This window comes from Ovis aries, chromosome 12 (assembly GCF_016772045.2).
Source record: "Ovis aries strain OAR_USU_Benz2616 breed Rambouillet chromosome 12, ARS-UI_Ramb_v3.0, whole genome shotgun sequence".
Taxonomy (NCBI): Eukaryota; Metazoa; Chordata; class Mammalia; order Artiodactyla; family Bovidae; genus Ovis; species Ovis aries.
Window position 1 is genome coordinate 30,325,420 of NC_056065.1, and position 25,392 is coordinate 30,350,811.

A 25,392-nucleotide genomic window follows, 5' to 3' on the forward strand; every position below is an offset into this window, starting at 1 on the left:
TGAAGCAACCTCTGGAAAAGTGAATTATTATATTTTTGTAAAGCTATACTCATTTCTTACTTCAAATAATTGTATCAAAAGTTATCTCACATTTCATGTGTGTATTGTAGAGATGTAAGACTACTCGGGTGTATGCTAATAGTTGTGGGTTGAGCATTAAGGCTGTGCTCAGTGATAGAGCTTAGGAATATAATTATTTTCAACCAAGATGAAAGTTTCATATCTCATGGGTAGCTTTAACATAAACAAACAAGTCACAACCCAGAGAGATTTACCAGTGGACTATTCTTATATTATTTCTGATACAGATTTATTAATTTATAGCCAAGGGCTCAAAAGCAACAGAGACATTGACAGAACGTTAAGTTCAAGCTAACGTTATAGGTCTCTGATCATGCTGTAAAATAGTCTTTTCAAGGTAGTGATGACTGTGACTAATTAGGAATGCTGGGGGTTCAGAGAATACTCCCATTCCAGCAGCATGGGTGGGTGGGTGGATGGGTGGGTGGGTGGCCTTTAGGCTTTGGGCTGTGATTCACTTGGTTTTGAGGGTGAATGAAAAAATACTTTTTCCTCACTATTTTTTCTTCTTGTATTCATGGAAGTCTTTTTAAAATCGTATTTTCAATTTTTTGTTGCTCATCATTTACTAATATTCAGAGAAACAAGTGATTTTTATGACATGTATGCACATTATAGGAGTATCTTTTCAAATTCACTATTTTTCTGCATGCTTTGAGCTAGTTTTTTTTTTATAGCTGATGTATATTTCTACATGTACTATGGTTGCCTTTATAGGAATTTTTTTCAAACTTATTTTGCTTTGTACAAATTCTTTGCTGTCATTTTGTATATGTGGTCTCTAGAAATTCATTCAAATATATTTTATATTATGTTGTTTTGTTAGTTGCTAGTATCACCTGAAATATAATACCATTATTTAATTTTATATGCATGATATGAGATTTTATTTACCAGTAAGATTATTATGCTTTTTTCCATGCTAAGTATCTGTTGATTTAAAACACTTAAAAATAACTTTGTGTTGCTATTCCTTATTTTTAGGTTAGTAGACTGTAATTGCATATCTTGAACTTGATATTTCCAACTGGATTCTAGTTTATAGTATACGAACAAAACAATCACTTTCCTCATACAAAATCACTTTAAAGTCACTCTCAATACATATATTATAAAAATAATTTTAAAAATTGTTTGCCCTGATTCCTTGTAACTTTGGGATTCTTCAGAGGAACAACCAACTATATGTGTGTGTGTGTGTGTGTGTGTGTGTGTGTGTGTGTGTGTGTGTGTGTATTTGAGGGGGAAGGTGGGAGGAGGAGAAGAGGGGAGAGAGAGAGATGAGTGGAGGTGGCTGCCCTGGGTTATTTCCCACATGGCAACGATTTGTTTGAGCTGGGTGGCAGCTACTCCTTTTAGTATAGCACTTCAGTTTGCTATTTGCAGCCCACTCAGCTAACCTCAACCCATTCTTTCAGACTTGATATAAGCTTAAACTTGAGCGATAGATTTTTTTAAAAAGTCGTTATAATTGAAGTAGTCTTCTTGCTTCTTTCCTCTGCCGTCTTGTTTTTGCAGTTCTTTCCATTTGGGATCTCTTTCCCTGTTGAAAACCTGCCACATCCTTCTGTGATCAATTCCATCTTTGCACAAAAGCTCTTCTAATTTCATATGATTGAAAATCTGGCTTGATACGGAATGAAGCAAAAAAGGGATTTGCATGCTGGGAACTAAAAGATGTCTCCTTTGGCATTGCTAAACCTAGAGGCTCAAGAGCTATCGTGAAGATCTGTTATCTCTCCATTGCTAGACTCTCTTTCCATGGGATGCCTCCATTCTTGGACAGGCTCTTACCTCTTGGTGGCAAGACATTGGTTGCAAGCTATAAGTTTTCATCCAACTCCAAATCCAGCATGGAATAGAACTTGTTTTTTTGGTTGCTTAAGAAAAATTCCTAAGATTAGTGGTGATTGTATCTAATTAGCATGGCTGGGGTCAGGAATGAGTTTTTGAACTGTTTTCTGTAACCAGGGGGATGTAGTGTTTTTTACTTACTCAGACTAGGTCACCTCCCACCCCTGAAGTTAGCTTCATGGGAGCAGGGAGACAGATAATGGGGAAGAGATGATTACCAGAGGAATATGGGTGTGAAGGCTGGATGACAAAAATGGTATATACCTTCCCCTTCCTTGGTTGCCCTAATGCAAATTCTGTGTCCCTCTGCTAAACTTCTCTGATACTGGTGTTCAGCGGCACATATAATATCCTGCTTTGTATTACAGTCATTTGTTTATTCACTTATTTGCCAGACATTTATTTGATGCCATTGATTATGTAGGTATTGACCAAGAAGATGAAAATATGAAGATAAAGAAGACTCATCAGTTGCCCTTGGGGAATTCACGATACAATGTGTATCATTTGTTTGCCAACTGGATTGTAAAGCTTAGGGTATATCAGAAATATTACTGTGCTCCCTTGTAGCATATAACATAATATTTTCCACAAAATAAACTCTTGATAGATAGTAGAAATTTCGTGCATACAGCTTACTAGTAGTCTTATTACTTCAGACTTGCTAGATGAATGAATCTCAATTTGTGACCATTTCGTTTGTACTCATATACCTGAAGAACATTCCCACTATACCTGTATGCTTCTTCCTGACTGGCAGGAAGTATGGTCTCTCTTGGTCAGACTGCTATGGCGCTTGGAAATTCTTGTGTCACAGTTACTTGTTGGTTTATCTTGGTTCCTGTAATAGAATGGGATATTCCCGAGGGCAATGAATTGCTTAATACATGTTTATTGATTTCCTTCTGTTGAATGATGAAAATGTATGTGCTTTGATCATGGGAAACAGTTTCAGTTCTTTTTTGCATCATCTCTTTATAGTTTATTTGTTCCTAAGACTTTGTTTAGATTTTCCCTGAAGTTCTCGTTTATGTTTGACAGGTAGATTTGGGTTTTGTTCTTCATTTGGTGCTTTTTATATGTACAATTCGAACTGGTATTATTTTAACACCTGTCACAAAGTCAGAGTTGGTATTAATAGTCACAGAGGACTTAGATCTCTGGAATACTAAAACTGTCTTTAGAATGAGTATTATTACAGAGGAAAAATGAATTCTACTGACTGGTTGTGTGTTTTTTGTTATTCAATCTGAAGTTAACATCCCTTGTTTTTATTTTTTCTGCAATAAAATTCAGGCTTTGATTTCCTGAGGTCTTTGTAATTGCTACTGAAAGAAACAACTTGGCGTGCTTTGAGAAGGATAAGAGCCAACATCGAATATTGGCCATATACGAGGCACTGTTCCTTGCATATATTAGCTCTTAAAACTTCCCAACAATTTTGTAGGGGTAATACTATTATTACCCCTGTATTCTAGGAGAAAAACTGAAGCTTGAAAAGGAGAAGGAACCTCCCCAGGGTCACATAGCAAGTCACTGACAGAATTGGGCTCCTAAACCATGTATCTCTGATTGCAGAGCCCATGGTGTTAAGTACCTGGACAGCACAGAGACATGTAAACCCCAATTCATACTTTACCACCCATGTCTCTCTCCTACCACCTTGAAGGTTGAAAGCATCTTCATGCTGGTAATATATTAAACATTTGCTGGACTAATTTTTTCACCAGTATTCCCAAGAAGACAATTTTGTGTATTTCTTTTCATCTCTTGTGTAATAACAGTGGTAGACTGTAGATATCTACCTAGCCAACACATTATCTTTCATTTCTCTAAGTATCTCTCATCATTTGACACAAGCGCAAGTCATTGTCTATGGATATATGGAAGTATGTATTTTTCAATTGTGATAATAGATGTAATCACTTATTTCAAACACTTGTTCAAGTGATTTAAATGTTTATTTGCATTATAAAGAAAATAATAAAAGTGCAAACCAGAAATTCAAGTGCTTCAGAAACCCTGCCTCTTAGAGACCAGTTTTTCCATCATTCCATAGATGGTGTTGGGTCTACATCTGTATCTATATCTAACATTTACATTCCCGCAAGCACACCGTATGTAATTTTCTCTTAATAGTCATATACTGTTCCATGATATGCATGCATGCTAAGTTGCTTCAGTCATGTCTGACTCTGTGTGTTCCTATGGACTGCAGTCTGCCAGGTTCCTGTGTCCATGGGATTCTCCAGGCAAGGATACTGGAGTGGGTTGCCATGCCCTCCTCTAGGGGATCTTCCCTACCCAGGGATCAAACTTGCATTTGTTCCGTCTAACCTGTATTGGCAGGCAGGTTCTTTACCACTAGCACCACCTGAGAAGCCCATTCCATGGTATGAAGCATGTCAAAATGTATATAACTAGTACTCTTTGGAGGGTATTTCAGTTTGTTTTTTTATTGCATGAAATATCAGTATATGTGTGTCTTTACATAATAAAATTGTATTTTTTTTTGGCATAGGATGAAAGGAAAGTGAAGTTGCTCAGTCATGTCTCTTTGTGACCCCATGGACTATAGCATGCCAGGGTCCTCCATCCATGGAATTTTCCAGGCAAGAATACTGGAGTGGGTTGCCATTTTCATCTCCAGGGGATCTTCCCAACCCAGGGATTGAACCCTGGTTTCTTGTATTGCAGGCAGACTCTACCATCTGAGCTACCAGGGAATAAGTTAATAAAAATGAATTTCCAAAGAAATTTTTTTGTGCATTTTATGAAAGTGAAAGTTGTTCAGTTGTGTCTGACACTTTGAGACCTCATGGACTATATAGTCCATGGAATTCTCCAGCCCAGAATACTAGAGTGGGTAGCCTTTCCATTCGCCAGGGAATCTTCCAAATCCAGGGATCGAACCCAGTTCTCCCACACTGCAGGTGGATTCTTTACCAGCTGAGCCACAATATATGTTGCCAAATTGTGCTCCAGTATATATTGTATTAACTTATACCCCATAAGCACTGTATGAGTGCATTTTTTTAACAACCTTGATAGCATGAGATATTATCATTCTTTTTAATCCTTGTCAACCTTATAAATGCTGTAAATAATATCTCTTTGTAATTTAATTTCAATTTCTTATGTTACAAAATTGTGTTGGGTTTTGAATCTTGAAATTTTGCTTGATAGAACGTTGAGACTGTCACTGTTTTTCTCTGTGAAATTGAGGCTGTGACAATTCTAAGCAGACCTAGATATTTCCTTCGGCTTTTGAAAGTAGAAATGTTTCTTCCTTCTTTGCATGGTTGAGTCTAATATACAAGTAATGTTGTATGTTCTTAATGATTCAGTCATTATCACAACATTATGATTGCTTTTTGTATAGCTTTATTTTAAGAGCCATTAGATGTAGAATGCTTTAACTTGGTGGGGTATATGCTTTACTTTTAGAGCAAAACTTCCATTTCACTTCTGTTATTTTATGAAAGAATACCTGGAACCAAATGTGGCAGTTCCTATATGACATCCGAAATTGTACTGTTAACACAGGAGAACCTCTATACTAGTCTCAGCTTTCTCCTTTATATTCAAGTACTTTGAATTTAGTGGTTTCCCAGGGGGCTCAGTGGTAAAGAATCCACTGCCAATGCAGGAGATGCGGGTTCGATCCCTGGGTCAGAAAGATCCCCCGAAGGAAAGGGCAGCCCATTCCAGTGTTCTTGCCTGGGAAACCCCATGGACAGAGGAGCCTGGTGGTCCATGGGCTTGCTAAGTCATGTCCAACAACAACAACAACAACTTTGAATCCCATTAGGCATTGGCCGAGTTTGTTAGCTTTACTGTTCTTTTTGGTTATAGAAGAAAACTAATATTCAATATTTAAGTGTTTTTTCAATTCATTGTGTTTGTAGTGCTTGAAATTGGTATGCCATTATATTTTATCTTTCCCCCTGCTTTTTTCCTGCAGGAATAGCTGCTACTTATTATTTTTTAACCTCTGAAAGCATGTTTTTGCCTTTTAGGAATAGTTATCTTAGAAGTTTCTTCTTATTTCTCTTTGGTTTTTGACAAAACTGTCTCTGAACCTGCAGGTTTAAATACACAAAGGAAAAAACCTCTGTTGTTTATTACCTTTCCAGAAGAGGGTGTAGCAAGAGAGGAAAAGAGCAATTATACTGTCCCATCCTTCTTCATATTCAGTTCAGTTCAGTCACTCAGTCGTGTCTGACTCTTTGCAACCCCATGAATCGCAGCACGCCAGGCCTCCCTGTCCATCACCAACTCCTGGAGTTCACTCAGACTCGCGTCCATCGAGTCAGTGATGCCATCCAGCCATCTCATCCTCTGTCGTCCCCTTCTCCTCCTGCCCCCAATCCCTCCCAGCATCAGAGTCTTCTCCAATGAGTCAACTCTTCGCATGAGGTGGCCAAAGTACTGGAGTTTCAGCTTAAGCATCATTCCTTCCAAAGAAATCCCCCAGTTGATCTCCTTTAGAATGGACTGGTTGGATCTCCTTGCAGTCCAAGGGACTCTCAATTCTTTGGCGCTCAGCCTTCTTCACAGTCCAACTCTCACATCCGTACATGACCACAGGAAAAACCATAGCCTTGACTAGACAGACCTTAGTCTGCAAAGTAATGTCTGTGCTTTTGAATATGCTGTCTAGGTTGCTCATAACTTTCCTTCCAAGGAGTAAGTATCTTTTAATTTCATGGCTGCAGTCACCATCTGCAGTGATTTTGGAGGCCCCCCAAATCAAGTCTGACACTGTTTCCACTGTTTCCCCATCTATTTCCCATGGAGTGATGGGACCAGATGCCATGATCTTCATTTTCTGAATGTTGAGCTTTAAGCCAACTTTTTCACTCTCCTCTTTCACTTTCATCAAGAAGCCTTTTAGCTCCTCTTCACTTTCTGCCATAAGGGTGGTGTCATCTGCATATCTGAGGTGATTGATATTTCTCCCGGCAGTCGTGATTCCAGCTTGTGTTTCTTCCAGCCTAGCGTTTCTCATGATGTACTCTGCATATAAATTAAATAAGCAGGGTGACAATATACAGCCTTGACGCACTCCTTTTCCTATTTGGAACCAGTCTGTTGTTCCATGTCCAGTTCTAACTGTTGCTTCCTGGCCTGCATACAGATTTCTCAAGAGGCAGGTTAGGTGGTCTGGTATTCCCATCTCTTTCAGAATTTTCCACAGTTTATTGTGATCCACACAGTCAAAGGCTTTGGCATAGTCAATAAATTATGCAGCTCTTAAAAATTACAGATGATGGAATAGTCATCATATTGTGAAACACTCCTATACTTGTAACTCATAAATAATATTGACAATTAAATCCAACATGTTCTGTTAACAGGAACCAAAAAAGGAAAGTTGTTTCCCTCTAAAATATGAAGATTGTTGCCCTGTGAGACAAGGGTGAATAGAGAGAACACATATTTAGGACAGAAATGGAAGTCTTGGAAGGAAAAATCTTTTAATTTAATTAAAATCATTACTAATCTCAGATAGACTCATAGCATCCTTCAATTGGTGCAGTGGATTTATGGCATTTATATATTAGAAAAAATAAACAACATTTTGACATTTGATGCCTAAGAAAATAGACTCTTTTTTTTTTTTTTTTGCAGGGAAATTTATTTATACTGCTAGGATTTGAGAAAAAAAAAAAGGATGGATTGCTGCTTCCTAGTCTAAATCAGTAATTTAAAGTTTTTTGCCTTTAAAAAGAAATTAAGGAAACAATTCCATTCACCAGTGCAACGAAAAGAATAAAATACTTAGGAATATATCTACCTAAAGAAACTAAAGACCTATATATAGAAAACTATAAAACACTGATGAAAGAAATCAAAGAGGACACTAATAGATGGAGAAATATACCATGTTCATGGATTGGAAGAATCAATATAGTGAAAATGAGTATACTACCCAAAGCAATTTACAAAGTCAATGCAATCCCTATCAAGCTACCAGCCACATTTTTCACAGAACTAGAACAAATAATTTCAAGATTTGTATGGAAATACAAAAAACCTCGAATAGCCAAAGCAATCTTGAGAAAGAAGAATGGAACGGGAGGAATCAACTTGCCTGACTTCAGGCTCTACTACAAAGCCACAGTCATCAAGACAGTATGGTACTGGCACAAAGACAGACATATAGATCAATGGAACAAAATAGAAAGCCCAGAGATAAATCCACACACATATGGACACCTTATCTTTGACAAAGGAGGCAAGAATATACAATGGAGTAAAGACAATCTCTTTAACAAGTGGTGCTGGGAAAACTGGTCAACCACTTGTAAAAGAATGAAACTAGATCACTTTCTAACACCGCACACAAAAATAAACTCAAAATGGATTAAAGATCTAAATGTAAGATCAGAAACTATAAAACTCCTAGAGGAGAACATAGGCAAAACACTCTCCGACATAAATCACAGCAGGATCCTCTATGATCCACCTCCCAGAATGCTGGAAATAAAAGCAAAAATAAACAAATGGGATCTAATTAAAATTAAAAGCTTCTGCACAACAAAGGAAAATATAAGCAAGGTGAAAAGACAGCCTTCTGAATGGGAGAAAATAATAGCAAATGAAGCAACTGACAAACAACTAATCTCAAAAATATACAAGCAACTTCTGCAGCTCAATTCCAGACAAATAAACGACCCAATCAAAAAATGGGCCAAAGAACTAAATCGACATTTCTCCAAAGAAGACATACGGATGGCTAACAAACACATGAAAAGATGCTCAACATCACTCATTATTAGAGAAATGCAAATCAAAACCACAATGAGGTACCACTTCACACCAGTCAGAATGGCTGCGATCCAAAAATCTGCAAGCAATAAATGCTGGAGAGGGTGTGGAGAAAAGGGAACCCTCCTACACTGTTGGTGGGAATGCAAACTAGTATAGCCACTATGGAGAACAGTGTGGAGATTCCTTAAAAATTGCAAATAGAACTACCTTATGACCCAGCAATCCCACTTCTGGGTATACACACCGAGGAAACCAGAATTGAAAGAGACACATGTACCCCAATGTTCATCGCAGCACTGTTTATAATAGCCAGGACATGGAAACAACCTAGATGTCCATCAGCAGATGAATGGATAAGAAAGCTGTGGTACATATACACAATGGAGTATTACTCAGCCGTTAAAAAGAATTCATTTGAATCAGTTCTGTTGAGATGGATGAAACTGGAGCCGATTATACAGAGTGAAGTAAGCCAGAAAGAAAAACACCAATACAGTATACTAACACATATATATGGAATTTAGGAAGATGGCAATGACGACCCTGTATGCAAGACAGGGAAAGAGACACAGATGTGTATAACGGACTTTTGGACTCAGAGGGAGAGGGAGAGGGTGGAATGATTTGGGAGAATGCCATTCTAACATGTATACTATCATGTGAATTGAATCGCCAGTCTATGTCTGACGCAGGATGCAGCATGCTTGGGGCTGGTGCATGGGGATGACCCAGAAAGATGTTATGGGGAGGGAGGTGGGAGGGGGGTTCATGTTTGGGAATGCATGTAAGAATTAAAGATTTTAAAATTTAAAAAATTAAAAAAAAAATAAAAAAAAAAAAAAAAAAACAAATCTGCTGGGGTGGTTGTGGTGGCGGCGTCCAAGATGTCGACCAAGAATTTCAGAGTCAGTGACGGTGACTGGATTTGCCCGGACAAAAAATGTGGAAATGTAAACTTTGCTAGAAGAACTAGCTGTAATAGATGTGGTCGAGAGAAAACAACTGAGGCTAAGATGATGAAAGCAGGGGGCACTGAAATAGGAAAGACACTCGCAGAAAAGAGCCGAGGCTTATTTAGTGCTAATGACTGGCAGTGTAAAACTTGCAGTAACGTGAATTGGGCCAGAAGATCAGAGTGTAATATGTGTAATACTCCAAAGTATGCTAAACTGGAAGAAAGAACAGGATATGGTGGTGGTTTTAATGAAAGAGAAAATGTTGAATACATAGAAAGAGAAGAATCTGATGGTGAATATGATGAGTTTGGACGTAAGAAGAAAAAATACAGAGGGAAGGCAGTTGGTCCTGCATCTATTTTAAAGGAAGTTGAAGATAAAGAGTCTGAGGGAGAAGAAGAGGATGAGGATGAAGATCTTTCTAAATATAAATTAGATGAGGATGAGGATGAAGATGATGCTGATCTCTCAAAATATAATCTTGATGCCAGTGAAGAAGAAGATAGTAATAAAAAGAAATCTAACAGACGAAGTCGTTCAAAGTCTCGGTCTTCACACTCACGATCTTCATCACGCTCATCCTCCCCCTCCAGTTCAAGGTCTAGGTCCAGGTCGCGTTCAAGAAGTTCTTCCAGTTCGCAGTCAAGATCTCGTTCCAGTTCCAGAGAACGTTCGAGATCTCGTGGGTCGAAATCAAGATCCAGCTCCAGGTCCCACAGGGGTTCTTCTTCCCCACGAAAAAGATCTTACTCAAGTTCATCATCATCTCCTGAGAGGAACAGAAAGAGAAGTCGTTCTAGATCTTCTTCATCTGGTGATCGAAAAAAAAGACGAACAAGATCACGGTCACCTGAAAGCCAGGTGATTGGTGAAAACACTAAACAACCCTGAGCCCAGGGCCAACCCCTCGGAACACCACTACTTTACCCAGGCACCACAGGTCACCTTCTGGATCATCCCATTCTGGTTCCCGTTCAAGTTCAAAAAAGAAATAATGTATTAAAATTTACATCTTAAAAAAAAGTCCAATATAATGCATGAAGCATATTTTTTAAGAAGTTGGTGTCTTACTTGGTCAGAAGTGCTAACTCTGCTAGTAGAGGTGCATGCCTTTCATTGCTTTTCAGAAAAATACAGCTGTGTTTATTTGTGAAGTTAAAAGTAAACAGTATTTTAAGCCATGATGTCCCAAAATAGATGCTTTGTTTGTCATTCATTATTTACATCCATTTGTTTTTTTAAGCTATAACATCTCAGCTATAACAAAGTACTTTGTTTTCTAATTTAAACTCTTGTTTTTCTCATCTCCAACTATGAGCATTATCTAGGCTTGTCTGGACTTTGGGCATGGAGGCAAGACTGTGGTAAAGTAGTTGGAAACAATCTGTTTATGTTAATCTGGGGAAAGGACTCGGCCTGTTTGTTAACCTGGTTCAAAGTGATTCTTACTAGAAAAAGTTTAACAGATTGTTAAACAGTTAACTAGAAACTTCTTTATTTTGAAATTCCCCGTTAAGGGTGCCTTAGAATCATTGTCTCTATCTAGTTTTACTTCTTGCACCACCAAGTTTAATACAGAAAAGTTTTGTGAATTGCAGAGGAGAAAGATATTAGTTTCTGCCTTTCTGACACAGTGATTTTGAACAAGAATGCCTAGCAGTTCATCTCTACTAATGTGGTTGATGAGAAAAACATATATAAGTGTTTAATGTTTTTAGAACCTTTGTGTGATACCTTTTAAAAAGTCAGTTATCACACAATAGGATAGACAAAATTAAATCCTAGTTAATGAATAAATTGAAGAAAGCTTTGGAATATATTTCTCTTTGGGTATAAGACCAACAGAGACAAGACATTGTGAATTTAAGTGAACATTTGCTTTAAGGTGTTTAAACATTGCACAAAATTTTCTCCTGAGTAACAAATGCTTATTTCCTCATGACATAAGCAGAAATAATTGCTACTATTCACTTGAAATTACTTATGGCTTAAAATACTTTCAAGATTTGTTTTATTTCTCAAAACCTGGTCATTTGAGCTCTATTTTGTCTTCTGGTTTTTAAAAAAAGGTTTCTCTTAACAGTATCTTCAGTGACAATGCAAGGTAAGTATATTAAGGGAAGTTGACAGATGTGCTTGGGAACTTTTTGTGCATGGAAATCAATACCCACATTTTTTGTTTTTGTTTTTTGTTTGTTTTTCCTTAACATTCATGTCTACTGCAACTGAAAATTAAAATGTTTTAAGGTACTTAGTAGACAGATAAAAACTACATTTGTTCTTTGTTTTAAAATGAGTGATTTTTCTCTTCAGTTTATCTAAAGATGAAAGCAAAATAGCATATGTAGAAATATTTTGATGATATTTTTACAGTGAACTTCCCCTGCTTTTTTTATGTCTTAAATTTTTTTTGCTACATTTACTGTAGGTTGCACAAGAACTTTTACTCTCTTGTAATTGTGCCTCAGACTTCTTGAAAGTCCACCTTCTAAATTGCCCAGATGATCTTCTAGATTCTACATGCTATTGTTGGTTTATTCTTGTGCTTTCTGTATTTAAAACTTTGACTGTACTAATAAGCAAATGCAAGGTTATAAACTTAGCTAATAGTAGTTTACAGACAATTTGAATGATTATGATTTTATTTGGTTTAAGCTGTACTAGTATATTTCATAAGGAAATGATGCTGTAGACAAATGTAAATAAAGCTTGTGAGTCAAGCATCAAGTGATGTTTGTTAGAAATAAATTAGAATTTTTAAGCTCTGAAAAAAAAAAACAAACAAATCTGCTATTGTTTCTTTCACATAAGAGTGGTTATTATATAGTCCAGAAACACAAACTTTTATTTGTTGAGGTTTCCGATTTTCATGTTAAGGGCAAAGAATACAACAAATCTTGATGTGTTGTTTCCATAGTCTCACTCTCTATCCTTTGAGGCCAAGCCTCAACTACTATATTGAAAATGACTTCACTAATACTCCTAGTTACATCCTAAGTACAGATCCCATTATGCCTTTTCTGTCACTATGTTCTGCTGAGCTCTTTGAGGCATATATTGTTGACTGCTCTCTTCTTGAAACTCTCCTCTTAGAACTTCCAAGATACTTTTCTCACCTAGTTTTTAAAAATCCTCCTACCTTTAAATATTTGATCTCCCTCAAGGTTTATCTTTATTTCTCTTTATTGCTCTCTTTTCACAATGTTTTCCTAAGGGATATCATCCTAAGAAAGCATTACTATGAACAAAGCTAGTGGAGGTGATCGAATTCCAGTTGAGCTATTTCAAATCCTGAAAGATGATGTGGTGAAGTGCTGCACTCAATATACCAGCAAATTTGGAAAACTCAGCAGTGGCCACAGGACTGCAAAAGGTCAGCTTTCATTCCAATCTCAAAGAAAGGCAATGCCAAAAAATGCTCAAACTACTGCACAATTGCACTCATCTCACACTAGTAAAGTAATGCTCAAAATTCTCCAAGCCAGGCTTCAGCAAGACGTGAACTGCGAACTTCCAGATGTTCAGGCTGGTTTTCGAAAAGGCAGAGGAACCAGAGATCAAATTGCCAACATCTGCTGGATCATGGAAAAATCAATAGAGTTCCAGAAAAACATCTATTTCTGCTTTATTGACTATGCCAAAGCCTTTGACTGTGTGGATCACAATAAACTATGGAAAATTCTGAAAGAGATGGGAATACCAGACCATCTAACCTGCCTCTTGAGAAATCTGTATGCAGGTCAGGAAGAAACAGTTAGAACTGGACATGGAACAACAGACTGGTTCCAAATAGAAAAAGGAGTACGTCAAGGCTGTATATTGTCACCCTGCTTATTCGACTTATATGCAGAGTACATCATGAGAAACGCTAGGCTGGAAGAAACACAAGCTGGAATCACGACTGCCGGGAGAAATATCAATCACCTCAGATATGCAGATGACACCACCCTTATGGCAGAAAGTGAAGAGGAGCTAAAAGGCTTCTTGATGAAAGTGAAAGAGGAGAGTGAAAAAGTTGGCTTAAAGCTCAACATTCAGAAAACGAAGATCATGGCATCTGGCCCCATCACTTCATGGGAAATAGATGGGGAAACAGTGGAAACAGTGGCTGACTTTCACTTTTGGGGCTCCAAAATCAGTGCAGATGGTGATTGCAGCCATGAAATTAAAAGATGCTTACTCCTTAGAAGGAAAGTTATGATCAACCTAGATAGCATATTCAAAAGCAAAGACATTTCTTTGCCAACAAAGATCCATCTAGTCAAGGCTATGGCTTTTCCAGTGGTCATGTATGGATCGGAGAAGGCAATGGCAACCCAATCCAGTACCCTTGCCTGGAAAATCCCACAGATGGAGGAACCTGGTAGGCTGCAGTCCATGAGGTTGCTAAGAGTCGGGCATGACTGAGTGACTTCACTTTCACTTTTCATTTTCATGCATTGGAGAAGGAAATGGCAGCCCACTCCAGTATTCTTGGCTGGAGAATCCAAGGGACAGAGGAGCCTAGTGGGCTGCCGTCTATGGGGTCACACAGAGTCGGACATGACTGAAGCGACTTAGCAGCAGCAGCAGCAGCATATATGGATGTGAGAGTTGGACTATAAAGAAAGCTGAGTGCAAAGAATTAATGCTCTTGAACTGTGGTGTTGGAGAAGACTCTTGAGAGTCCCTTGGACTGCAAGGAGATCCGACCAGTCCGTCCTAAAGGAAAGTCCTGGGTGTTCATTGGAAGGCCTGATGTTGAAGCTGAAACGCCAATGCTTTGTTTGGCCACCTGATGGGAAGAGCTGACTCATTTGAAAAGACCCTGATGCTGGGAAAGATTGAGGGCAGGAGGGGAAGGGGACAATGGATGAGATGTTTGGATGGCATCACCGACTTGATGGACATGGGTTTGGCTAGACTCTGGGAGTTGGTGATGGACAGGGAGGCCTGGCGTGCTGCAATTCATGGGGTCGCAAAGAGTCGGACACGACTGAGTGACTGAACTGAACTGAACTGATCATCCTCTCTTTTAGATTTAGTTGGTGCTTGTTCACCAATAAGTGCATCTTTATCTCTTCTGCAGACAGCTCCCCTCAGTTCCAACCCTGCATTTCCAACTTCCGACTCTTTTACCACATATCCCCACCTCGCTTTTCAATTTATTAAAAGAGTGAATGATTATCTAGCACTTTCCCTGAAATTTTTACTCACTCATATATTTCCTTTATCATTTAATGTTGTTGTTCAGTGGCCAAGTTGTGTCTGATTCTTTGCGACCCCATGGATTCCCTGTCCTTTGCCATCTCCCAGAACTTGCTCAAATGTCCATCGAGTTGGTGAGGCCATCCAGCCCTCTCATCCTCTGTTGTCCCCTTCTCCTCCTGCCCTCAATCTTTCCCAGCATCAGGGTCTTTTCTGATGAGTCAGCTCTTTGAATCAGGTGGCCAGAGTATTGGAGCTTCAGCTGCAGCATCAGTCCTTCCAGTGAATATTCAAGGTTGATTTCCTTCAGGTTGACTGGTTTGATCTCCTTCCATCTATGTTCCTCTACCTAGAAACCTTTGGTCTTAATCTTAATCTCCATAAGGTCTTCCCTGATAGCTCAGTTGGTAAAGAATCCACCTGCAATGCAGGAGGCCCCATTTCAATTCCTAGGTTGGGAAGATCCAGTGAAGAAGGGAAAGCCTACCTACTCCAGTTTCTGGCCTGGAGAATTTCATGGACTGTATAGTCCATGGAGTCGTAAAGAGTAGGACATCACTGAATGATTTTCACTTAATCTCCATAATCTTTAAAAACAATAAACAAAAGTATGTAGTCTGTGCAAGCTATAGTTGTTATTTGCATTGTTAATATTTTGTTTCAGTTTAATAAAATTTAAGATACTAGATTTTAAAGTTTTCTTTAACATTAACTGTTATTTTGAAAAGGTGTCTTTAGCCAATTCTTTTCAGAGAATCTGGGGACATGTTCTGTAGTTTTATTTTTAAAAAGGTAGAGGGAAAATATGACATATAGAAAATTTGACTACACATAGTTTTCAGGCCTATGTTTAAGAAAGCAAGGGAGTTATTTTGTATATAAATAGTTATGTTTGTAAAAATCGATGGTGTTACATATAAGTGAGTTGGTGATGGACAGGGAGGCCTGGCGTGCTGTGATTCATGTGGTCGCAAAGAGTTGGACACGACTCAGCGACTGAACTGAACTGATATAATAGTATATATAATATAAAAATATTACCAAAATTAAGTTATTTATAATTCTGCATAAGAAAAGAGCTGGCCAATGAGCAGGAAAATTTCTTCAGGAAATTTTCTATGCATGTTGATTCTTTCTAACAAAGCCAGTTTATTGTTGTCGTAGAGGGAGTGCAGATTTTTATTCTGGCTGTCTTTGAGGACATTGGGCATGTAGATGTTATTCTGTGAAATCGTTACAAGCAGAAAAGGAATGCTTTGTTCACTGCTGAGGTTGTGGGGGAAAAGTTACCATTTCTTGGATTGTTGTAGAAACAAATATTAAAAAGCTCACAGGAGAGAAAATCTATATGATTTTCATAGTCACGGCTGAGGCTTTGCTGATTTTGTAGAAATTGTTCCTGTGTGCTTAAGCAGTCTGCGTGTCCAGACTTCAAAATGGTCTAATTAAAAACAGTAACTTTCTTCTCTCTCTCTCTCTCTTTTTTTTTTTGTTTAGAATCAATTTATTTTGAATATGTCCTTCTGATATTTTCTAGATAAAAGTAGAAGGTTAAATCATCCAAGGATGTCCTGGATTTCAAACTACAGCCCCCCAGCCCACAACAAATACGTGTACACATACACACAGAACAAAACACAGAAATGAAGCCCTTGAGCTTCCTGTGAGAAATTTCGTCTTTATAATTCATACTTCCCTTGAGGATTGATTTTGTTCTGCTTTTGATGAATTCTGACTTTCTTGTTCCGTGGCTGTCATCTCGGTTGTTTAATGATTTATTTTTTTGTACTCAGAGAGTTGAGTTTTCCAGATAATATAGCTATACCTTGTGTTGGTGTCAAGGTCAAAATGTTTTAATTTTATTGATGGAGCTCATTGTAACCTGAGGGTCTCTTGCTGTGTATTTAAATCCTGTCATATCATCTAAAGATGGTCATATCTTGGCTTTTGGTCCAGCAGATACTTTTATTAAATTCCTTGGCTACATCTAGTTTACTTGTCTTTGAGAGAAATATAACGGAATTCTACCAGCATCATGATTGCAAATAGATTGTTACTATGGCAACCTGACAGTTTTTAATATTAGAATTTTCTTGTTGAAGCAAAACTTACGACATTGGGGACCTTCCCCTGACTGTAATAACTTTATGGTGTGTCTTATAGTTGGCAGTACCCTGTGTTTGCTAAGAAAACTTTAATTCTTTAGCAGGGAAACCATTCATTTAAACACTTCATTTGCTCATCAACCCCTCAGCTACTATGTTAGGAAGACTTATACTTTCTCAGCTTAGACTTTCTCCCTTTCTTTGGTGTCAGGTCTTCTAGAGTTGGCACCAGTGAGGTTTGTAAGAGACACTAAGTAAAGAGAACCACAGTATTGTACCTGACACCAAAGGTTTTGCTGTCAACCAGCTGCATGAGTGGTCTTGGGAAAATAGCTTCGATTCCCTGGGACAAGTTTTTAAAAATGATAAGTGGGAATATTAATTCTTGTCTTATTTATCTCATGGATTTATTTTAATAAAGTGAAGCATGAGTTTTTTATTCATAGTGAATAATAGGAAGAACTAATAGATTTATTCCATAATGGGTTTATGTATTATCTCATGTAACTCTCATAGTAACCCCGTGAAATGCATATTTTACTCTCCTTTATGTATGAAGACATTTATAAGCAGAGAGCTTAATTGATTGGCACATAGATTTCACAGCTATTAAATGTCTAGGTGGATTTGGAATCAGTTCTTTTTCTCATTCCATTGCTTCCCCTGCCAATTGTTGTGCCTTCTATGGTAGCTGGCGTGTAGCTGACTCTGGATATTTGTTGAATTAAGTGAATGCTGAACTGAATACTTCTTGGAAATACAGGCTTCAGGAAGGCTGACCACTTATTGATAAGCTAAATCTGGACTAGTCAAGAAATTAGAAATTAGTAATTTTTCAACAAGGTTGGCCCTATTTGTTTCTATACTTTCCTTTATAATATCTCATTCATTAGGCCTTTATCAAACTTTGTGAGTGACACCCTGTGCCAGGGACTCATGTATGCAGAGATGAGTAAGACAGACTTAGCCAGTGGCCTGGATAGTCAGACCCTGTGGAGGGTATATGAACTCCTCTAAGAATATGTGATATTTCTATCAAGATAAGTTATTAAGGCCTGGAGACTGGTCCCTTCTTTGAGCCTTTATTAATACTTAAAAATAACAAGAAATATGTTACTCTGAAGTGCTGAGTAAGTTTAATTTGTCATAAACTCTTTAGGTTCTACAGCTGTTATACCAGTTGAGTCAAGCCAAATTATTATTTGTTCGTCTTACATTCTTTGAAAGTCATTGAGTGCCTGCCATGCTTGTCATATAAACTATTGGTTTATTTCTTCAAATATGAGAGTCACAGTACTGCCTACTATTCACAGGGGGCTCCTGCCCTTAGAGCACATGGGAAGGGCATTACCCCCAGGCTGTAGGAGCCTGGGGGGGCTATAGGAAAGCCTTTCAGTGTTCAGTGTTAGTTGCTCCGTCGTGCCTGACTCTGCAGCCTATGGACTGCAGCCCACCAGGTTCCTCTGTCCATGGGATTTTCTAGGCAAGAATACTGGAGTGGTCTGCCATTTCCTTCTCCATGGAAAAGTCTTTGCAGCTAGGTAAATTTGGGACAAAAGTTGTCAGTCAGAGAAGCAGTATATGTCAAGGCACAGATATAAAAGATGCTGTTTTCAGGAAACTGCTAAATAGTTCAGCATGGGCAGGATGTAGGAACTTGCTTAGAAATGAGGCTGAGGATAGGCTGGAGCCAAGGCGTTGGGCCTTGTCCTGAAGGAAAACATCTGTATATACATATTCTTTTCTTTTTAGCTGGCCTGGGTCTTCGTTGTGGCACATGGGCTTTCTCTGGTTGTGGGGCTTGCAGATTTCTTTTGTCGTGGCGCACAGGCTTCTTGCTAGAGCTTGCAGGCTCTTTAGTTGTAGCACATGGGGTTGGTTGTGCCATAGGCATATGGGATCTTAGTTCCCTGTCCAGGGATCTAACCCATGTTCCCTGCCTTAGAAGGCAGGTTCTTATCTGCTGGACCACCAAGGAAGTCCCCATTTAAGTTGACAAGGGAAATGGGATTTGGTAGGTGAGATGTGTGCTTCAGAAGCTCTTTCTGTCTCAGTTTGGAGGATGATGGGAAGAGAGTAAAGCTGAGACCAGAAGACTGCTAGTTACCAGGTCAAGAAATGATGTGGTCCTGTACTGTGGCAGTGGTAACTATGGCCATGAGAAGGGAAGAGGGAAGGAATGGGAATATTTTGAGAAGGTGGAATTGCTAGCACTTGGAAGCTGCCCACTGTGCGGGTTAGAAAGAAAGGAGTGAGGATGCCCAGGTTTCTAACGTGGCACACTGGGGAGAGAGTGGTAGTGCCCTAGAAAGACAATGAATACAGCCTGGGGAGTTGAGAATAGGAGAGAGAGGAAGTGGAGAGGGAGTTGCCTATATAGATCATGAATTTCACTTTGGATATGTTGAGTGTGAGATGTTTGTGGGATATCTGGGTGGATGTATTTGTCAGGAAACTGGATATATGCAGCTGAATCTCAAGAACAGTTTGGGTAGGAAATTGAGACTTGAGAATATAGTATATATTCTCATAAATATAGAGAGGATTGCTTATTCTGCGGAGGTACAAATACTGCAGGGACATGGTGGAAACAACGAAAACAGTAAGCATATGGGTGGAACTCTGTGGAGCAGGAATATTTGCGAGGCTGATTGCATGTGTGTTCAGTCTTCCAGCTCCTCAGCTCTATGGACTGTAGCCTGCTGGACTTTTCTGTCCATGGGCTTTTCCAGGCAAGAATCCTGGAGTGGGTTGCCATTTCCTGCTCCAGGGGAATCTTCCCAACCCAGGAATCAAACCCACATCTCTTGCAACTCTTGCATTGCAGGAGATCCATTGCATTCCAGGCAGATTCTTCACCTGCTGAGCCAACAGGGAAGCTCCCATTTAAGAGACTAGCTGAAAAGAAAGAGAAGCCAGGTATGGTGACTGATTGAGAGGAAAAGGCAGAGGAAAATCTAGAGAAAAAAGTCATAGAAACCATGGGAGAAAAAGACATTTCAAGATTGAAGTCCACAGTCTCATGCAGTAGAGAAGTCAATTGTGATGAAGACTAAAAAGTGTTAATTGATTTCAACGGTAAAGAATCCTTTAGTGGTTAGAGTGATGAATGCTGAATCTTTTTACGAATTTTGGCTACAAATAAAAATAAATAGGATGGTAGTTAAAAAGGGAATGCAATGTTTTGGTTCATTGGTTTGTTGTTTTAAAGAGATTTGAGCTTGGATGCATATTTAAAGGTAAGTGGGGTAGATGGTCACTGGTGATGAAGTGAGATTTCTGAGGTGAAAGCAAAGGGATTAGCCTTGAGTCCTGGAAGAGACACTTCCCTCCTGAGGCTACTGTGGGTTGTTCCACTGTGTATGCTAGAAGACATACCAGCGTGGCCTCACCAGTTGGAGAGCCTTAAAGTGTCCTATATCCTCAAAAGAGAAATACATGGGCATCTGCCCCTGGAGAGGGAAATGGCAACACACTGCAGTATTCTTGCCTGGGAAATTCCATGGACAGAGGAGCCCGGCGGGCTACAGTCCACGGGGTTGCAAAATGTCGGACACCACTTCGCAGCTAAACAACAACAATGCCCACATTATACTATGTTATATTATTTTGACCTCACAGTCCTGTAGTTTTTTTAAACTCACCTTCAGATAATGGCTTAATATAACTCACAGTTTAATAAAAAATTTACTTTGACCACATTTATATTAAAGTAGCCTTTTGGAAGCACTCTGAGGTGCCAATGAACCATTAGTAAATACGAAAGTACATAGTATGTGTACAGGTGAATGATTTGTTGTACAAAATGGCAATCAACATAGCTCAGAAGTGGACTGCTAGTTCTGAGACTCTTGATGAGGTTACCTATAAGACTGTGGCCCCATCACTGTCTTGAGGGGGTGATATGATGTCGTTTAGGGATTCACACTCCATTCCTGGTGAGGAGCTGCAGGTTGGCCTTATAGTTGCCACCAAGTATAAAATCAGTATCAGATGTGATCTGGTTTGTCTGCAGTGGGCATTCCTACTATAGATGCAGTGAGAAAGGTATTTTACCCACTGTGGCAGCTAGATTGTTGTTGTGTGCAATCCTCCTCGATTTTATCTGCAGGTTTTCTCAACTCATGCTTCAGTCTTCACGCCAGCTAAATTTATTTTCTTGAAGATGGTTGTCTCTTGACTTCTTCCCTTACATTTTTCAGTTCCCCTCACCCCTGCCTGATCTCCCTCTGTCTTTGCTCAGTCCCTGATAAGAATGCAGACTGCTAGTTCTGCGAGACCTTTTAACCCCTGAATGATCTCAAGAAGTAGGTTGACAATACCTGCTCACAGTGCTTTAAGAAAGATGTAATTGTCATACCTTTCGCTGTGTCATGTGGTGTATTACAGCACATAGCTGCAAAAATTACATTGTAGTGTGCTGGAGTGACTTGTATGTTGGAGCGGATTTTTATTAGCCTTACATTTGCCCATATAGAGATCATGTCTGCTCAGTATGTGACAGTTATAGCAAGTTCAAGGTCCAGACATACTGGATTAGTTGTGGGAGGTTGTCATGACTCCTTTACGACCTACCTGTATGATAATCAAATTCATTTTTTTCCCAAGACCAATATTTTCTTCTTTCTATGATAATTAGCTTTCTCATTCTGCAAGTTAACTGTGATAATAAATAGTGAATACTTGGCATGTTTTCTCAAGTATGAAAATAAAGGCTTATACTTAATGTGTAAATTACAGCTGAACATAGGTGCAGACATATGTTTATTAGTGTTGCTGAAATCACTGGGACTTCTTGTCAGTGCTGTTGCAAATGTTCCCGAAGGGCCTTCAAGTTGCTTCCTTTTCTGTCTCCTATAAGTAAAATAAATACATTTTAATTTGCGTGAATTTCAGATGTATTTATCCCTTTATTTGGAGGTCCAAATATAAATAGCAACAACTAGTACTGAGGAGTCCAGATGCTGCCCTGGGCTTGTTAGATGCCTCGTGGTCTCTAAACATTTGGTCTAGTGTTTCTGGCTAAATGCCAGGAGCAGATTATACTTTCTGTGCAACTGTCAGCTTACTGTCTCCCTTCTCAGAGCATGATCTGCAAAATGTACTCATAAGACATCGAATTTGAATTGTAAATTTGTGTGTGAATATTATTTTACAAGTAGTCAGAAAAGAAACCAAAGGGGAACATTTTTGTAATTTGTTAGCAAGCTGTACACATTATTTATAGCTGATGCTCATTTTGACCATATCATCAACATTCTGTAGGATATAGAAACACCAGTATTCTCAAAGCTTTCTTTCTTTTCATTAAAATCGCTTTATTAATTTCCATATTTTCTGTTGTACTTAAAAGCTTTCTTAATTGAATCATTGTGAGGTAACAAATAGTCTAATTTTTTAAACAGGGGAAATTAGATATTTTTTAATGTGGAAAACTGCCTGTCTGAAAAGAAGTATATATAATAAATATAAATAATATACTTATTTATAAATAAATAAATCAGAGATTTATTATAACTTTTCTTTCAGCTGTTCTGTATTTGGTGATAGGATAATTGATTAAGATGTCAGGTTGGTAAATTATGAAAATTGTGCAGCTCACATGTTTTTATTTCAGAATAAAGCTAGCTTCCCCCCACCCCCCAATCTGGACAAAGGAAAAGATAAACTTGGGAAAAAGAATGCTGCAGGGTTTTCCTTCTTTATTTTGTGGGGCTTGTGTACGTTGGTTCCTTCTGTTGAGATAGTCCTGGTATTGCTTATTGATAGTATGAAAACTGAGCTCCAGACACTTGAAAGAAAAGCAGTGGAATGAAGGGCATCCGATGGCTATGGGCTTCATAGTGTGTTGATGTGTCTGAAATTCTCACCCCCTGAGTTAAAGTCAAAGTCAAGTCTTGAAGTTTCTTATAAGTCCATTTTTAATTTAGACAAGGTTTTGTTTTTACAGGTGCACTTCATTTGTGAAGAAACTTCCTGTAGAAAAGTCATACCTATGGAGTTTATAATTTAAGAAATTAACTATACTTTTGCTTTCTGGGAGCTTTTGCTCCCTCCCTTGACGAGCTTCCTCTCTGCTCACACACCAGTATAGTTAACTTTACTCTGTTGCCTTTTCTTCTAGAACCGTGTCAATCACTGAAGTTTTGAATATTGTTCAAGTATCCCCTTTAAGTATGGAAGAACATCCTTTTGGTCACCAAGGAGATGGGTTCTTTAAGATCAGTGTACTTAATTTTATTAAGTTATCACTGTTTTCTCCCCATAGGCCCACATACCTATTGTGATAAACACCCAAGTGATTCTCATCATCTACATTGATAGTTGGGGAATTATTTTGAACAGAGTGGCTTTCTCTATCCATAATATTTGCAAATGGCCTCAACTGAGGGAGACTTCCCTGTAACTGAATTCTTCCATGTAACTGAGGGTGACCTGGGTCATCCTCGATTCTTGCTTTGAATTCCTGTTGGTGATTCTATGGCCACTTGTAGACACGTAAAATCCCTGCCAACTACTAGCAGCTGTGAACACATTTACTGAGCATTTTCTATGTGCTCTGAACTGTACTCAGCACTTTACTTGAATTATTTTGTAAAAGACCTGTTTGAGATCAAGGTCATTGGGAGGGTAGATTTGTGTACACTGTTAGATCTGCAAAGAAAGTATAATATCAAGGAATAATTTTCAAGAAGTTAGAACTTGAGTCATAGAAATGCAGACTAAAGTGTGTCAATGATTTATTAACTTATTAACAAGGAAACCAATAGGGTTACTGCTGGTTCCAACATTTGTATATATATATATATACAAATATATATATATATATTATATGTTATGTATATGATACATGCTCATATTTTTTTTACATATATATGTGTGTGTGTGTGCTTACTTGCTCATTAGTATCTGACTCTTTGTGCCCCTTTGGACTATAGCCCGCCAGGTTCCTCTGTGCCTAAGCTTTCTCAGGCAAGAATACTGGATTGGGTTGCCATTTCCTCCTGTAGGGCATCTTCCCTACCCAGGGATCGAACCAGCATCTCCTGTGTCTCCTGCATTGCAGGTGGATTCTTTCCCCTCTGAGCCATCAGGGAAGCCCACATATATGCATACATTTATAAATACATATATAGAATAAGATTTCTAGGTTGGAGATGAAACTGGTAATGTTCTACAGTCAGTAATGAAACTATAGCATACAGTCTTTTTCTTCCAGAGTAGTTTATGTTTAATTTTTCTACTGGTTGGTTTGCTATTTTATTTAATTATTGATATGCTAAATGTAAATGCTTAACATTAATCTGATGCAAATACCTCCTTTTGTTATTTTTAATCAATTGTTAGAAACTGGACTGTTGTGAATGGTGTATTTGAGGTTATGTATAATCATAATTGTCATGGAGTCTGAAACCTGGAATGTCCCCTGGTCTTTGTTTATGACTGGACAGTGTGAAAAGTGGGAGATATAAACCCTAGAGATATGGCAAGTAGGGATCCTTGTAGATTTCTGTGAGTGCTGTAGGCTCTATGTACCAATGAGCTTGTTTGTGCTTTTGATGTCATAGGTATGGCAATTTTATGTTCTGGTCTTGCAGAAGCTGGTGTCATTTAGGGACCAATGGGGCAGAATATTGCAGTTTGGATCAAATTGTTTAATTTGAGACCTCTAGTTACCAAAAAAAAAAAAAAAAAGACATAATCATAAATACATGTGAACGGGAACTTCAGTTGTATGTGAGCAGGGGAGCATTTCCTGAAGTGCTGATTATTGACAAGAAGGGGAGAGGGAGGGTGAGATGGACATAAAACACATTTAAAACCTCTAACACATTTAAAACCCAGCTTAGCCAGAGTGAGGATTCTGAGGTCCTATCTCTTTCTTCAAGTTGAAAATCAAAGGCAAGACTTTAGGAGGGAAGTAATGTAGGAGTTGTAATAACAGTTATAGCCTATGCTTATTGAACATTTACCTGCCATGTCGTATACTAAGCTCTTTGCATGTGATAGTTTGGTTTTACAAAGATAATCTTATTATATTTGATTTAGAAAAGTAGGGGACTTGCCCATGATTACAGTTGTGGCCCTTCAGTCTGAATCCAGGACCCATAAGCCAGACCACTGCTTTATAGTCTTTGTATTCTGCATTGTTGTTGAGTAGAAAAACCCTATTTCTTCTGTCTGTTTTACTGTACCAGGGAAGGTGCAGCAAGAGGGGATTAAATTCCAGTTCTTCTTAAGAAATGATTTTACTGTAGTGGTTTGGTGTAGGGTAGGATGGCATAGCTGGAGAAGGCAATGGCAACCCACTCCAGTGTTCTTGCCTGGAGAATCCCACGGACGGGGGAGCCTTGGTGGGCTGTCGTCTCTGGGGTTGCACAGAGTCGGACGCGACTGAAGCGACTTAGCAGCAGCAGCAGCAGCAGGATGGC

The 25,392-nt window shown here is 38.6% G+C and overlaps 2 protein-coding genes across 6 annotated transcripts in view; both read left to right on the forward strand.

The window, feature by feature from the left end:
- Nucleotides 1-25,392, forward strand: part of SMYD3 (SET and MYND domain containing 3) — a 770,036-nt gene that overhangs the window by 221,307 nt on the left and 523,337 nt on the right. The gene's annotated exons all lie outside the window — the stretch shown is intronic.
- LOC101103178 (zinc finger Ran-binding domain-containing protein 2) lies at nt 9,575-12,454 on the forward strand. Of its 2 annotated transcripts, XM_027976326.3 has the most exons (2): nt 9,575-10,523; nt 10,598-10,726. In XM_027976326.3, the coding sequence occupies exons 1-2, from the start codon at nt 9,597-9,599 to the stop codon at nt 10,661-10,663; spliced, it is 993 nt and encodes a 330-aa protein (XP_027832127.1). In that variant the 5' UTR covers nt 9,575-9,596; the 3' UTR covers nt 10,664-10,726. The 2 variants fall into 2 exon arrangements, with proteins under 2 accessions (XP_027832127.1, XP_027832126.1); XM_027976325.3 differs by having other exon boundaries at nt 9,575-12,454.